At 34.8% G+C, this 15,480-nt stretch overlaps 1 protein-coding gene across 3 annotated transcripts; it reads left to right on the plus strand.

Annotated features, from left to right (window-relative positions):
- LOC103040042 (delta(3,5)-Delta(2,4)-dienoyl-CoA isomerase, mitochondrial) lies at positions 1 to 15,460 on the plus strand. 3 transcript variants are annotated; one of them, XM_049478801.1, is made up of 10 exons: positions 1 to 289; positions 10,474 to 10,639; positions 10,907 to 10,995; positions 11,426 to 11,550; positions 12,337 to 12,385; positions 12,521 to 12,585; positions 13,135 to 13,205; positions 13,292 to 13,363; positions 13,866 to 14,016; positions 15,078 to 15,460. In XM_049478801.1, exons 1-10 carry the CDS (start codon positions 256 to 258, stop codon positions 15,180 to 15,182), a joined length of 927 nt encoding a protein of 308 aa, XP_049334758.1. In that variant the 5' UTR covers positions 1 to 255; the 3' UTR covers positions 15,183 to 15,460. The 3 variants fall into 3 exon arrangements, with proteins under 3 accessions (XP_049334758.1, XP_007232364.1, XP_007232365.3); XM_007232302.4 differs by lacking the exons at positions 10,474 to 10,639; positions 10,907 to 10,995; positions 11,426 to 11,550; ... (4 more) ...; positions 13,866 to 14,016; positions 15,078 to 15,460 and adding exons at positions 2,221 to 2,386; positions 3,063 to 3,151; positions 3,307 to 3,431; ... (4 more) ...; positions 5,735 to 5,885; positions 6,513 to 6,931 and having other exon boundaries at positions 31 to 289; XM_007232303.4 differs by lacking the exon at positions 1 to 289 and adding an exon at positions 8,161 to 8,500.
- The last annotated feature ends 20 nt before the right edge of the window (positions 15,461 to 15,480 follow it).

Genomic DNA, 15,480 nt, shown 5'->3' on the forward strand with positions numbered 1-15,480 from the left:
ACATTTAGGTTACCTCGGTGAACTGAAGCATTTTTGGACCTCTGCAGACACCGTAGGAGCAGGAGGGGAAAGTGTGAATAGCGTTTATTATGAAGTAAGATCTGTTTAAGCGGTGATTTCTGTTCATACGGCTCTGGTAACTCCTCAGTCTCCTCAGACTCAGACTGGTTCAGGTGTTCAGATTCGCCTGGAAACACAGAGAGAGACACTGCGGATCAGATCAATACACTGTTAAACTACAGGACAAAGTGCGAAATGAGCTCCATTATCAGATCTGCTCTGTCTGGAAGTAAGTACAGAGACGCTGATACTGCTGTGATACATTAAGATCAGTAAATTCATCTTAAAATGTGAGATTTAACACCGTTCTGCCTCCTTCAGGGCATTGTTTAAACCTAGCTAGCTACAGAAACTCTGTTAGCCTAGCCTAACTAACTAGCTATCACAGTACACACAGTCTGTACCCTAGCTAGTAGGTTAACAAAAAAACATTGAATAAACGTGTTTGCATGTATTGGTTGCATTAACCTACTTATTTTAAGGTTAATAATGTTTAAACAACCTTTATATAACCTATATTGACTCATAGGCATAATCAGTTATTGTTGAAATTCATTACATTGACATTAAATAAACGTTCATTTAAATGTTTTGAATCTACATGAATCTCACATTAACCTAATGCTGTTAAATGAAAGGTGCTTCTCAAAAATAGCTAGCTAATAATAGTTTTATATATATTAATAATCAGTATTTAAATGTTTCTTTTACATTACATGGCTAGGCTATTAGAATAATAAATAAACAAGATATACGTAGTGTATTTAATGTAAATAAAGTTTAATCCATCATAACATCCAATCAACGTCAGATCAATGTTTACAATTAAATCAGTTCTGATGCCAACCTTGTTTCAATGTATTTCAATAGGCAGATAGCAAGATAGCTATGTCTTAAAAATAAAGTTTTCTTTTATTCATATAAATGATTAATCATTGTGGGTCATTTATATAAGCTAGCTAGCTATATATTTTTGTTTTACTGTATGTTTTACCCATAGCTATATGAGTGTCACCTTAGATGAACCTATAGAACTATTGTTATCCTGGCTAGATCTTTAATAACTTAATACAAGCTGTTCTAAAGTGTTTAGCATGTGAGTACTAGTTGTTTTCAGCTGTTCTTGTGTTTGCATTACTCTGTTATTAGCTATGTTCGCTGCATATTTAGGTTAGCTAGCTAAAGAGCTAGCAGGTGATGAAAGTAGGTGAAAGGTCAGAGGCTGCTTTACAGCAGTCCGCTGTAAACCCCAGACTTCTGAAGGTCAGAAATAAGAAGTTCAATCTAAATCATCAGGATCTGAACTCCTGTTGTGTATTGTAATTAGGATTTATTACATATATAAAATAAAGAAAATCTTTTTTTAATTAACGCATTAAGCATCTTCTATTGTTGCAATTAAGCATTATTATCTAAGTCCTTATAGCATTAATATAAATAAAAAAATTAACTGTGTAGAGGAGGATGACATATTGAGTATATTTATTTATTTTCCCTAGCATTATGTTGACTTTTTTTTACATGTACAGTACCTGTCAAAAATTTGGTCACACCTTTTTGTTCAATGTTTTTATTTATTTCTTTATTTATGTAATTTATTTTATTTTCGACAATATTAACGCATATAGAATTATGTAAAAAACAACAAAAAAGCATTTGTCTTTTGGAAGGAGACAAAAATGAACACAGAAGGTAATCATGAAGTAAACAGTTTTGGGCAGGGTTTTGTCAATTTCGCCATTTTTTTCTCCATTGCTACAAAACTAGTTTCTTCAGGTCAAAATGATTTATTAAAAACTGAATTTAGTAGCCTATCAGACATACCATCATAAGTTAGGTTGCTTAATATAATTGATGCTATCCTAATCATTTGTTGAAAATGATTGATGCCTGAAATAAAATAAAAAAGAATACATATACAGTGTCTCATCAGACCTGCTATTCTTTCTGCATCTTCTGTGACTGCATCTGAACTCAAACTATCAAATATACAGTACATGGTGCCATGGAATATTAAGACAATACCCCACGAATCCATCATTTACACCCATGCCTGCATTTCAAAATAACCTAAAATGACCCAAATCTGGCAACCCGGCCGGGGATCTTATCCACAGTATTAAATAATACAGTACTAATCTGTTGATTAACATTAATCAGGTAGGAGGCTGTATCATCCTGCCCTGACTGCTGTTAGAGCCATGTCTGCCTCTGGACCCACCCCACCCTTCACCACCCTGTCAATCAGCCAACCAGCCACTCATGTAACTCACGTGGAGCTGCACCGTCCTGACAAACGCAACGCCATGAACAAGGCTTTTTGGAGGTAAAGGTTCATGGATATTAATAAGATATAAAAGTTTCTGTTTTCATCTGTTAAGACTATTGCTGGAAAAATAAACTGTGTTATTGTTAAATGTAAATACCTTAAATATAAATAATTTTTTAGGTTTAGAGAGTAACAGTATATATAACATATGGATTTAATGCTTATTATCTCTTAAGTAAAAAATATAAGTAATTCTGATGTGTATTGTTAATAATGCAGAATATTGCCACATCACCCAGCTCTAATCTATATACTTGGTTAATGACAAAAAATAAAAACAATATATAGTTTTCTGTGTAGTAAAGTCATGCCATATCATATTGTACACAATAATGTTGCCATAATTGTAGTAACTATATCCATGTCCATCTATATTGTGATAATAAAATTATTATGTCTTAAAAGTAGTTGTTTTGCTATTTTATGTGAAGCTTTACTAATTTTTATTAAGTAAACAAATATGTTTACAGCTGATTTAAAACTAGCATTTATTTGGATGCAGTAGTATTTTCTTGAAATATTAAAAGAATAATTTTTAGTGTTTTGTTGTATCACCAGGAATATCCTTATCACAGAAATACCCAGGAACTTTGTAATATTATTTTGGGGCCATATTGCCCACCCCATAATATGAACTTCATGGTTGCTTAAATACATTTCTTTCTTTCTGCAGAGAAATGGTTGAATGTTTTAACCAAATCGCAGAGGACCCAGAATGCCGTGCGGTGGTCTTCTCAGGTGCTGGGAAGGTTTTTACATCAGGTGAAGTAGTTCAAACTCTCTTTCTCTTTTAGCCCCTTTTTTCATTGTTTCATAAATCTCTTCAGCAGAACAGGCTGGAGCCCCTTAATTCATATTTAATAGGGTATGTAAGGTGGCCAGCACTGACTGTGGACTGATGCAAATCTTCTGTATAGGTATTGACCTTATGGACATGGCTAGTGAAATCCTGCAGCCTGAAGGAGACGACACCGCCAGGATGGCATGGCACGTTCGCCGCATTATTACCAAATACCAGGAAACTTTCTCAGTTATTGAAAAGGTAAGCTTATTAGTTATTACATCATTGTCTGTTATACTGTATTATACACTGACCTGCCACATGCAATGGGATAGGTAATTATCATATTGGGTCCCATGACTTTTGCCACATACCTTGGAAGCTCAAGAGAACTAGCCAGACATCGCCAGTCATAATCATTACCACACACTGCACTGTGTGTCAACAGTGGGCGGTATTGTTAGTGTTCTGTCACATATTCACGTGACGTACACATGTGACATTGTGATTTGGAGAAGGTTATGTGCTCCACATCTGTAACCAAACAATTTTTTGTTTAATCCTTACATTATTTTACATTATATTTATTTAGATAATTTGCGTTTTCAGTTTAAAATATGTCTTTTATAAATGCAATGTTGTTTTTTTGTGCATATTGACGCTAAATCTTTCAAGAGATAACTGTAATGCACTTGAAAATGATTACTTTCCCCATTTCTACTAGCCGGACTGCAAACACATTCAATACATAATCAGACGCCCTTACAGTGATTGAGATTTGTTGGGTCTTAATGATCTTCATGATGTTTCTGTGCAGTGCCCAAAGCCTGTGGTGGTGGCAGTGCATGGAGCATGTGTGGGAGCAGGTCAGTTGGTAATTATATGACATTAAATTAGTGACATAAAACAATAAAATATTGTTTATTGTAATTATTTCTGTGTCATTTATATTGACCAAGCATAAATAGTGACTGTTTCAGACCTAATTCTAAGAGATAGATGCAGGAAGGGTCATGAGTCATTGTGAAATAAATACTAAATACTAGTAGTGGGACAATATCAGTATCATGCTATTTCGTATTGTTATGTTTTTGTTTGTGATACGTTATTGGTAAGTGGGGTCAAATATATTATTTGTGTATTTTATCGTCTTCAGTTATAATTTTGTGATTGTGTGTTTTGCTGTGGCAGGAGTGGACCTGATCACAGCCTGTGATATTCGCCTCTGTTCACAGGATTCTTGGTTTTCGGTAAAGGTATGGAAATAACCTTAAGAGTGTTTTCCTGTAATACAGAAGTTTACAGTTTCATGTGTATCTAAGGTCAAATACTTATTTGTGTTCAGATCTTTTACACTCCATCATATTTCAATTTTTATTATTATTATTATTATGAAATGTAGGAGTTTATTTTGCTATGTTAATTAATTAACATGTCAGATAAAATACTTAAAAGAGGATTTCAATATTTTCTGTCTTGTGTGGTGCTTGTAACTTCATGTCATGTCATGTACCTGTTCATGAGACAATTAGACAGTTTGTCATCTGTCTTGTAGTCCCCCTGGGCTCTAAGCTATCTTCATCTATCAAGCGTTTTGCAACTTGCAAACTGCATCTGGTACTTGTATCTGGTAATAGAGCTTTTTTAAAAAGCCAAAACTGCAGAATGCTGTCTTTGCCTTATATTGTGTTCCAAATTTGGCAGACCCAGTTTTAAGGAGGCACATTTGCACAATCCTGTCTCTATTTAAAATTGACACTATTTAATAATTAAATATATAATGTATAAATAAATAAATGAATGATACCTACATCCTAAATCACTACAATCTTTCATATTCAGGAGGTAGATATCGGTTTGGCGGCAGATGTAGGAACTCTGCAGCGTCTTCCAAGTGTGATCGGTAACCGCAGGTAAGGGTCATCACCTGCAGCCTAATATGAGTATCTAATGTAATGCAGCTAACTAAGTTTTTTCCATTTTCTTCTGTTTCTCTTTCAGCTTGGTGAATGAATTAGCCCTGACTGCAAGAAAAATGTACTCAGATGAAGCAAAGAGTTGTGGACTGGTCAGGTGTGTTGTTGGTACTCTGCACTGTACTGCACATTGGCATGCCAGATGTCACTGGACATGAGACTAGTATCTTATCCCATGACTTTTGGCATGTCCTATGAAGGCTTAAAAAAAAAACACTGCTCTGATCTGTGGAATATGCACAGGGAGATCCTGCACTGAATGTGAAAGTGATCATCTGATAATTCTAGCAAGATGCCGCTGGTTAAGATCATTACCATGTGCTGCACTGTCCACTCTAAGTGGTAATGCCCTATTCTATGATTTATTCCCGTTACACACATGACACACTGTGGATTGAAGAGTGTTAAATTTTAAATGCAAAATTCCAGTAATAGAATGACCCATCCATCTGGTACCCAGTATCAGGTTTCAATCGATCTTCAATAAATCACATTCTCAGGCATGATGTTGGAGGGGATTTTAAATCGATTGTTGCTCATCTTTATCAGTTTTTTTGTGTGTTTATCTTCTGTCCTGCATCTCTGCAGTCGTGTGCTTCCCGATAAAGAGACTGTGTTAACGGCAGCGATGGAGATAGCAGGAGAGATCGCAGCCCGGAGTCCTGTTGCTGTTCAAGGAACCAAAATCAACCTGATATACGCAAGAGATCACAGTGTGGCTGAGAGTCTGGACTATATGGTAATTATAGAGAGGGTGACTATGGTCTAAATGGACCAGTCACTACATTTGATTTTATTATAGGTTTTCATAGACACTGCATTTTAATAGGAAATTAGGAAAAATTGTTCCAGCTGCCTACATACAGAAACACACATGTGCACAAAGATGTAAAAGTAACATTTAAATGGAAAAACATAATGTATTTATACCAGGATATAATAACTGAAACTGTATAGTTGGTAATTAAGTCTAAGGTGCAATACATATATTCTAATAACATATATTCTGCAGTGTGTGGACACATGGATGAGGTAATTACAGTTAAAATGTACACAGCAGTAAAGTGCCAGTACAGTATTTACAGTAGCCTGTAGAATGGAATATACTCCAGTATTCTTATTAATATAATATGAAATTATTATATATCATTTTACTAAAAATCAAATGACACCTAAAGAGACATTTATCTAGTGTACATGTGTGTATATATGAACAAAACAGACATACAATATTGACACCCTCATATCTTTTAAGGAAATTTAAATTAGGTTTGCATTGGACCCGCTCTTAGACTTGAACACATCTCTCACTATTATGACCAGTTCAGCTGACTCAGTGTCCTTCTCTCTGCCTCCATATCATCAGGCAACATGGAACATGAGCATGCTGCAGACTCAGGACCTTATGAAGTCGGCCCAGGCAGCCATGGAGAAGAAAACTCCTAAAGACGTTGTCTTCTCCAAACTCTAGATTGAGAGGACACACACTAAGAGAGAAGATCCCTTGGTTTCTTAATGGACTGTGAAAAATGCCTTTGATCAGTGTGGATTCAGCATCAAGATTTCTTCAGTTCTTCATGTTTACCAGTTCTTTATCATTCTAATAATAACAGTCTAAAGACTCTTTACTGATCTAAAATGTTTTGCCTTAACGTGGATTCATTCAGCTAGATACTGGCAAGTATGACTGATCTGGTAACAGAATAAACAACACAAGAGTTGTTTTCATTGTTAATGTAAAAAGTGTAATTTCTGCATTAAACTTCAGCTTTAATTGACATTTAATATATATTTAGGATCTTTTGTCTCTTGTGTGTGAAATAAAAAATTGATTTTTATAAATAAGGAATGTAAATTGCACCCCACACCCCAGATTGCTGTGATGGCAGGGCTCCCAATTTCCATTTTTTAGAAAGATATTGCTTGCCCACACACAGTATATATGCGTCAGGATGCATTACTGAATGTGAATGTCTGTATCCAGGCTAGAGGCAGCTCAACAGGATACTAGAACCTTTGTTCAATTGTACAGTTTTAATCCCCTAATAAATATCCTCTCACTCCAATACTGTAATCATTTACATGTGTCATTATTATTTTCACACATAATATAAACTTTCAATTCCAAAAACTTCTTCTTTGTGTGTTATTTTTATTTATTTGTTATCGGTCATGAGTGCAATAACTATATGTATAAAATTTAGCAGGCAAAAACACAAAGGTTTTGCAGTATTAGTAGTATGAGGTTGTACACTTTCCCTGTTTAAATGTGAGAAATATGACAATTAATAAATGGCAGTAAAGCATGAACTTACCTTTAGCAGACAAATAGCATAATAATAAAGCAATAACAATAACATAATACCTCATAGTTTATGCAATAAAGCTTATAGTACTTGATAGTATTTTACAGTAAATACAGTTATTTTTTTAAGCTGTCATCAGCATTAATTATTTTATGTATTTATTTTATTACCTATCAGTTATTTTGTAAGCTGTCCTCAGCATTATTTATTTATTTATTAAATTGCCTATCTATTGTTTTTAAGCTGTCACCAGCATTATTTTATGTATTTATTTAATTGCCTATCTGTTATATTTTATCAGCATTATTTATTGTATTTATTCATATATTTAATTATGTCATTTTAAAGTGTCTCCAGCAATAATTGTTTTATGTATTTATTTAATTACCAATCTGTTTTTTTAAGCTGTCACCAGCATAATGTATTTATTTATTGATTGATTTATTGATTTATATATTTATTTATGTATTATTTAACCTGTCTATCATATAAGCTGTCCCCAACATTAATTATTTTTAATGTCTTAATTTGTCATAGTATTAGTAGTATGAATTATTTTTTATTATTTAATTCACATGTAACTAAATAAATAATATGTAGCTAATAGAATAAACAGCAGACGTTTTCTGAGAGTCCTAGTTTTACAAATTATAGATTTTTTTTTTCTGGTTCATACGCTATTTGAAGGGAACGGGTAGTCTGTTTGGACCTTCTGAGACACCGTAGGAGCAGAAACAGGAGCGGGGACTGTGTCAGTCATGTTAATAATAAATAACTTTTTAAAGAACCTTAACGTTAATTAGCTCATTTCATTTAAACTGACTCAGAGGGAATACTGTACAGAAAATACGTTTATCTGTTAAACCCTAGCTAGCCCGTTTATTTACGTTGGCAAGTTATTTGCGCTTATTTAACCTTTTATGAGTCACAATATCTTTTTTTTCTACTGTTTAACTGAGAGGGACTGACCTCAGATCAGGACAGACTCTCTTATAGTACAGGGCAAAGTGCGGAATGAGCTCCATTATCAGATCTGCTCTGTCTGGAAGTAAGTACAGATACTGTATTGCTCCTGTGTTACATTTAATACAGTATATTAATTTTAAGATTTAACTGTACCATTTAGCATACCGTACCAGGCAATAGTTTGGACACACCTCTTCTCATTCAAGGTGTTTTCTTTATTTTTATTTGGTTTACATTGTGAATTTAACATTAAAAGACTATATAAAAGCTATACAGGAATGCATGCAGAATTATTCTGTATAGAAAAAGTGTTAAACAAACCAGAATATGTTTTATACTTTAGTTTCTTCTAAGTACCACATTTAGCTTTGAGGACAGATCTGCACACTCTTGGTATTTTAATCTCTGTGTTTTCATGAGGGAAAGTCACCTGGAATAGATTTCTCAGCATCTTGAAGGAGTTCCTGGAGGTGCTGAACAATAGTTGCTGCTTTTCCTTCACGCTGTGAAGCTTCAGCTCATCCCAAATCACCATCTCAATTGATCAGGTTTAGGTCAAAGGATTGTGGAGGACAAACATTTTTTTATTTTACTACATACAGTGATTCTATATGTGCTCCTTAACTGTTTTCATTACTTTAATATTAGTCTACAATGAGGGGTGGGCAATATGGCCCTAAAATAATATCACAATATTTCATGGTATTTTCGCGATAATGATACTCTTGGCGATAGGATAAAACACTGAATTAAAAAAAATATTTCAAGAATACACTACTGCACCAAATTGAATATTAAAACATACAATATGATTTGGCACACTCTTAGCTGAGATATAAAAAAATACAAGAAATTATTAAAATTTGTAACAGAAGTCAATGATCCAGAATGTATTGATACTAATAATGCACTCTGTATATCTCCGTATATCCAGGATTAAAGTAAAATAAATGATACAGATATAATCTGTCTCTAGTAGATATATAATGGGAAATGAGAACAGTGTGAATTTTTCTTTTGCTAAAAACAGCAAAAAAAGTAGTACCCCGATGTGATAATTAAGGGGTGGGTGATATGGCATGATATTTCAGAGTATAATATCGTACACGATATTGAAAATTTTGGCGATATTATCGCGTACGATATGGCACACCCCTATCTACAATGTAGAAATAAATAAATAAACATTGAATAAGAAGAAGGTGTGTCCAAACTTTTTGGTACTGTAATTCACCTAAATATGTCCATGCAGATGCTACTGGAACAACAGAATAGAATAGAGAAGAATTGAATTCAATTAGCTAGCTAAATCTATTTTCTACATTGTCACTGTCCAATAAAAAATACTTATCTCCAAAACAGCAACTTTACAGGAGAGAAAAAACTTTCAATGGAAGTCAATGTAAAAATAGTTTCAGGTCATTTTGAAAAAAAATCTATTGGTCCATTCATCAAGAAAATGTGGCACAGTGTAAGGGACAGTTTGTCTGTTCAGATTATGTAGTAAACTAAAAATCTATAAAAATTGAGATAAGTGTTTTACATTGGACAGCGACGACATGCTTTGAGACTCCAGCCTTTTAATATGACTGAAGTATTAAGTCATTAGTACACCTATGGTACACTTTTTTCTTTATTTAAGTAGTAGCCGAAGGTTTATGGTTAGTAATTGTGGCTATTTCAGATATTATTTCATTAGGCTAGTTTATTTATCACTACTAACCAGACCTGACTGTCACCCCAGCTGTAAAAATAGGTGAAAGGTCACAATGTTCACAACAGCCTGCAGTTTAAGGTAATTTGTAGACTTAAGGAGTTTAAATTATGGTAATTTAGAATTTAGATCTTCATGTATTGCAATTCACATTGATATCAGGATATCCAGCATCTTTTTTGATGAGCATGACTCCTTTTGATTTAAAAATGTGAATATGCCGATTTACCCTCAGAGACTTATCTGGACCAATTTGGTATGAGGGCAGCGTAAAACATATCCTAATAGTAAAGATCTTACAGTATAATCACAGTATTGATTTACTGATTATTGTTGATCAGGTAGGAGGCTGTATCATCCTGCACTGAATGCTGTTAGAGCCATGTCTGCCTCTGGACCCACCCCACCTTTCACCACCCTGTCAATCAGCCAACCAGCCTCTCATGTAACTCACGTGGAGCTGCACCGTCCTGACAAACGCAACGCCATGAACAAGGCCTTCTGGAGGTGTGCTGTTTTGCTATTTGTTGTCACATTTTTAATATGGAATAGTGCTGGCCAATTAAAACTTAACTGTTTTTATTTTTTGGTTCTCATAATAGAACCTAACAATATTTCAAACATTATCCACCTAGAAAAAATTGTCAGTAAAAAAATATATACATATATTTGTAGATTCTTTATGGATTTTAAACAAAAAAAAGGCTAATAATCTAAAGCACTAGATACTTAGGAATTGTATGCTTAAATATGTTTTTCTCTTTTTTTCTGCAGTGAAATGATAGATTGCTTTAATCAGATCACAGAAGACCCAGAATGCCGTGTGGTGGTCTTGTCAGGTGCTGGGAAGATTTTTACATCAGGTAATATCCCTTCTTTTTCTGTGCATTGTTTAAATTAAGGTTTAGTTTTTCACGTACAAAGAAAGAAATGGTAAAACCTGCCGTAAAATGCTTTTATACATTTAAAATGCCTTTTGTTAACCTTCCAAGAACAAGATCTCTTAACTTCCTGTTAGTGATCATGATGGACCACAGCTGATCATAGATTGCCAGTTAATAATACTCTTTTCCTAGCTGGTAATGTCTCTCTCTCAGGTTACTGATTAGGTATTTGAGCACATGCTTTAGAGTGAAAGCCCGTGGGTGAAGCTTTAACTGTGGCAGATTTTGATGTATAAATTAAAAAATGTTTTCTTCTCTGTTGTTTGTTTAAAATAACAGTTTTTAGGAAAGTGTTAGGGGTAGCTCATTATGTGCTATCATGGTATTGTGTGTTAAACGCTGTGTTTAGGTATTGACCTTATGGATGTGGCTGGTGCTTTGCTGGACCCTGTAGCAGATGACGCTGCCAGGAAAGCGTGGACCACTCACCATATTATCTTAAAATTCCAGGAATCTTTCTCAGTCATTGAAAAGGTTAGCTTATTACACCATTATCTGTGATGTAGTATACACTGACATGCCAAACGTCTGTAGCAGTATGTTAATCAAGTGGGATAGCAACCTGTATAAATTGTGAGGTGTTACCTTGCAAATGAGGTTGAACACTGGATGTAATAATCAATGTTCAAAACCACTTAAGTGTTGAACAAAGGCAGACTAGTAGCTAGAAATCTATAATTAAACATGTTTATTTTTAATTAAATTACTTTTTTAAACATTTGTAATTTTATATTGTTTATCAGTATTGCATAAATAGCAAATATAGGCTTAAGCAAATGCAATTGGAATGTTTAGTGTATTGATACAGAAGCTTTAAAAAAGGAATTAAGATGAATCTGAGAATTTATTATATTTTCCTGTATCTGTTGGACTGCATACACACTATACTATACAAACACTGACATGCCAAATGTCAATTCTAGTATTGTGTCCCATGACGTTTTTTCCCATGTCTGATGGAAGCTAAAGAATTCTGCACTGACCTGCTGGATATGTGTGTTGGCTGTCCTTCATTGGAGAGTAGCTTTTCTGATGGTTCAAATAGACAATTCTAGCCAGACGCTGCCGGTCACGATCATTACCATTCATATCTAGCACCCACTATAAGGCTTAAGCAAAATCCAATAAATACTGTCCCTTCATGATCAGTTTTCTTACCGCTGTCCCATTACTTTTGCCAATATACAATTAGACTGCTGTTGAAATTTAATGTCCTTTCGGTCATCACGTACTATAAATATCTGTGATGTTTGTGTGCAGTGTCCGAAGCCTGTGATAGCGGCAGTGCATGGAGGATGTATCGGAGGAGGTCAGTTTGGGTAAACATCTTGAAATTTAAAATGAACTGTTACATCTCAACTACAATATTTCTTTCTATACACACTATACAGTGCTTATGTGGAACCTGCCCTATATTGAATGCATTGTTTATGTGATGTCACAGGAGTAGATATGGTGACAGCTTGTGATATTCGTCTCTGTACACAGGATGCTTGGTTTCAGGTGAAGGTAAGAAAATATCCTCACTGTGCTTAAACCCTAACCCTGTCATTTAGCACTTTACAGTTTTCTATAGAGTGTTCTTTGGCATAGAAACACCAATCTGTGTTCAAATATTTTTTTCATTCTATTGTAGAATGTCTAAAATGTGTTGTGTTACATTATTCATTACATTGCAGTAGTTTGTTCTTATGACATATACCCAAAGCATTTCTTTGCAGATATTCAAGCTATATTTGAAAGTGATTGTAGAGTTTTTTTTAATTGAATTAAGCATTTTAGGAATAAAACATGATGTTTATTTTGCTTTTCCAGAACAAAAAATAGTCTATCTAATAGTCTATAGTCTGTGTGCAGTGAAGCATTTTTTCAACGCTTTTCTTTGGTATGATACAGCACTGTATAATTCCATTAATTCCTAATTTTGTTTAGGAGTTTTACTTTTAAGACATATAGTCTCAGTTTTAAGGCATTTAAATAGTTTGACCACAAGGGGGACATCTGAACAATTATGTTTCTAATGGACACTTTTTAAATAAATCCTAAACTTATGTATAGGAGGTCGACATCGGTTTGGCGGCAGATGTAGGAACTCTGCAACGTCTTCCAACTGTGATAGGCAGCCGCAGGTAAGGGTCATCACCTGCAGCCTAACGTGAGTATCTAATATAATACAGCTAACTGACTTTTTACTTTTTTTCTGTTTCTCTTTCAGCTTGGTGAATGAATTAGCTCTGACTGCAAGAAAAATGTACTCAGATGAGGCAATGAGTTGTGGGCTGGTCAGGTGTGTTACTGGTACTAAAGTACTGTAGTGTACTGGGGGGTAGATTAATTGATGGAATAAGTACAGAAGTAAACATACAGTTAGGCCCAAAAATATTTGGACAGTGACTTGGCCTCCACATGCTACCATATTGCATTTGAAATTAAACAAATAAGATGCAACGGAAGTGTAGAGAAAAGTTTAGAAATTAAAAAAAAAATTCTACAAAGCCTTTTCATCCAAAATCCAAAATAAAATCCAAATATTAATGGGCCTAACTTTATATACAGTGAATATGGAAGTAGCTTTCTTTACACTGTAGTTCAATGAATGGTCTGTGGAGTATTCACAGTTTAACCATTTAAAACATATAACCTGTTTTCAGTTATTGTAGCTGGGCAACATGATTGGTATTTTATCATATTGTAACTTTCTTATTTTTAAGCATATTGACGATATTAATGAGAGAGCTCTGTGTAACATTCATTTATGTGGGTGTATCTTCTGTCCTGCATCTCTGCAGTCGTGTGCTTCCTGATAAAGAGACGATGTTAACAGCAGCGATGGAGATAGCAGGAGAGATCGCAGCCCGGAGTCCTGTTGCTGTTCAAGGAACCAAAATCAACCTGGTCTACTCCAGAGACCACAGTGTGTCTGATAGTCTGGACTATATGGTAAGTATATGGCTGAGTGGCATGACTCCGTTTGGCAGCACTAGTCTGGATCACTTTACCTATCTCAAATACTCACTGCTTTCATTACCCAGCTGAATGCAGACCACTGGTGGTTTTCCAACAGTAGAAATCGGTCACTCAAAAGTTTAAATATACCACAGTTAGTTCCTGCAATGTGATTGGCTGAGAGGCGTTTTATGAGTGACATTATCAGCCGGTAATGCATTGTTACCGAAGCTATCCATGTATTACTCCGCCACATACAGGGAATCTAGCAACGATGCAGCGCTTACAAGCCAAATAGCAGCTACAAACAGAGCAGCAATGGAACTATTTTAACTTGCGGAGTGTTTATAACCAAACAGGTCGGATTTTTCTCTTTAACTCAAAATCTTTCAGGAAACAGCAATAATGGAACTGTGGTATAATTGCAATAATACACTTGAGGTTTGTGTTATAACGTGTAATATTGGCACTGCAGGCCGAGTGCCACAGAGCAGCACAGCAGTGCCAATATTACACGTTATGGCACGAACCTCAAGTGTATTTTTGCTTAAATTATTTAAAATACCCATATCTACTAGTGGCTGTTATACATTATTTGGCTAAAATTACGTAAAGACCTTAGCTGTCTCCATCTATCAAACGCATTGCCAGTAGATAGTCGCATTTTACTCTGTGTCATCATAGAACAGATTTAAACAGATTTAAAAGGATTCCAATGCTGCTCCGATCTGTGATAATCTGCTTCAGTGTTCCATACCTGACAACCCAGGATGTGGAACTTGGACCAGAATATTCAGCGGGGGTGGGGGGGGGGGGCTTGAACAGGCAATTTAAAAACATCAAACTGGCTAATGCACTGCTGTCAAGAGATGTCAATGCCTAAACTTGCTTAAAACAGATTTCCCTTAGGTCTGATGGCACATTCTGATCATTTATTGAATTAGTATAGAAAATATAATAAATTATGTTCCTTTAATATCAAATAAAAACACTGAATAAGCTGATGTTGTGCTTTAGTGTAAGTCTGCAGTTTCTCTTTATCTCCATATCTTCAGGCTACATGGAACATGAGCATGCTGCAGACTCAAGATCTTGCTAAGTCAGCCCAGGCAGCCATTGAAAAGAAAAGTCCTAAAGACGTTCTCTTCTCCAAACTCTGAGTTCAGTGGAGACAGCCTGACCTGATACTGTGAACACTGTCTGTTGGTTCAGCTCTAATCAAGCATCAAGATCTCTTCAGTTCTTCATTATAGTTTAACTCTCCAAAGATGCTCTTGAATGTCGCAAACATGTTTTGCCTTAACATGGACTGATTTTGTAAAACACTGCAAACTATAGGATGGATTTTATGTGATAAATCAGAGTAATTACTGTATTTAATTATTTCTGTACATTTATTATACATTTGTGTGAATTAAATCCCAGTTTATTTATTGTATGGCTGATAATATTATTTGA

This window comes from Astyanax mexicanus, chromosome 4, assembly GCF_023375975.1.
Source record: "Astyanax mexicanus isolate ESR-SI-001 chromosome 4, AstMex3_surface, whole genome shotgun sequence".
Taxonomy (NCBI): domain Eukaryota; kingdom Metazoa; phylum Chordata; class Actinopteri; order Characiformes; family Acestrorhamphidae; genus Astyanax; species Astyanax mexicanus.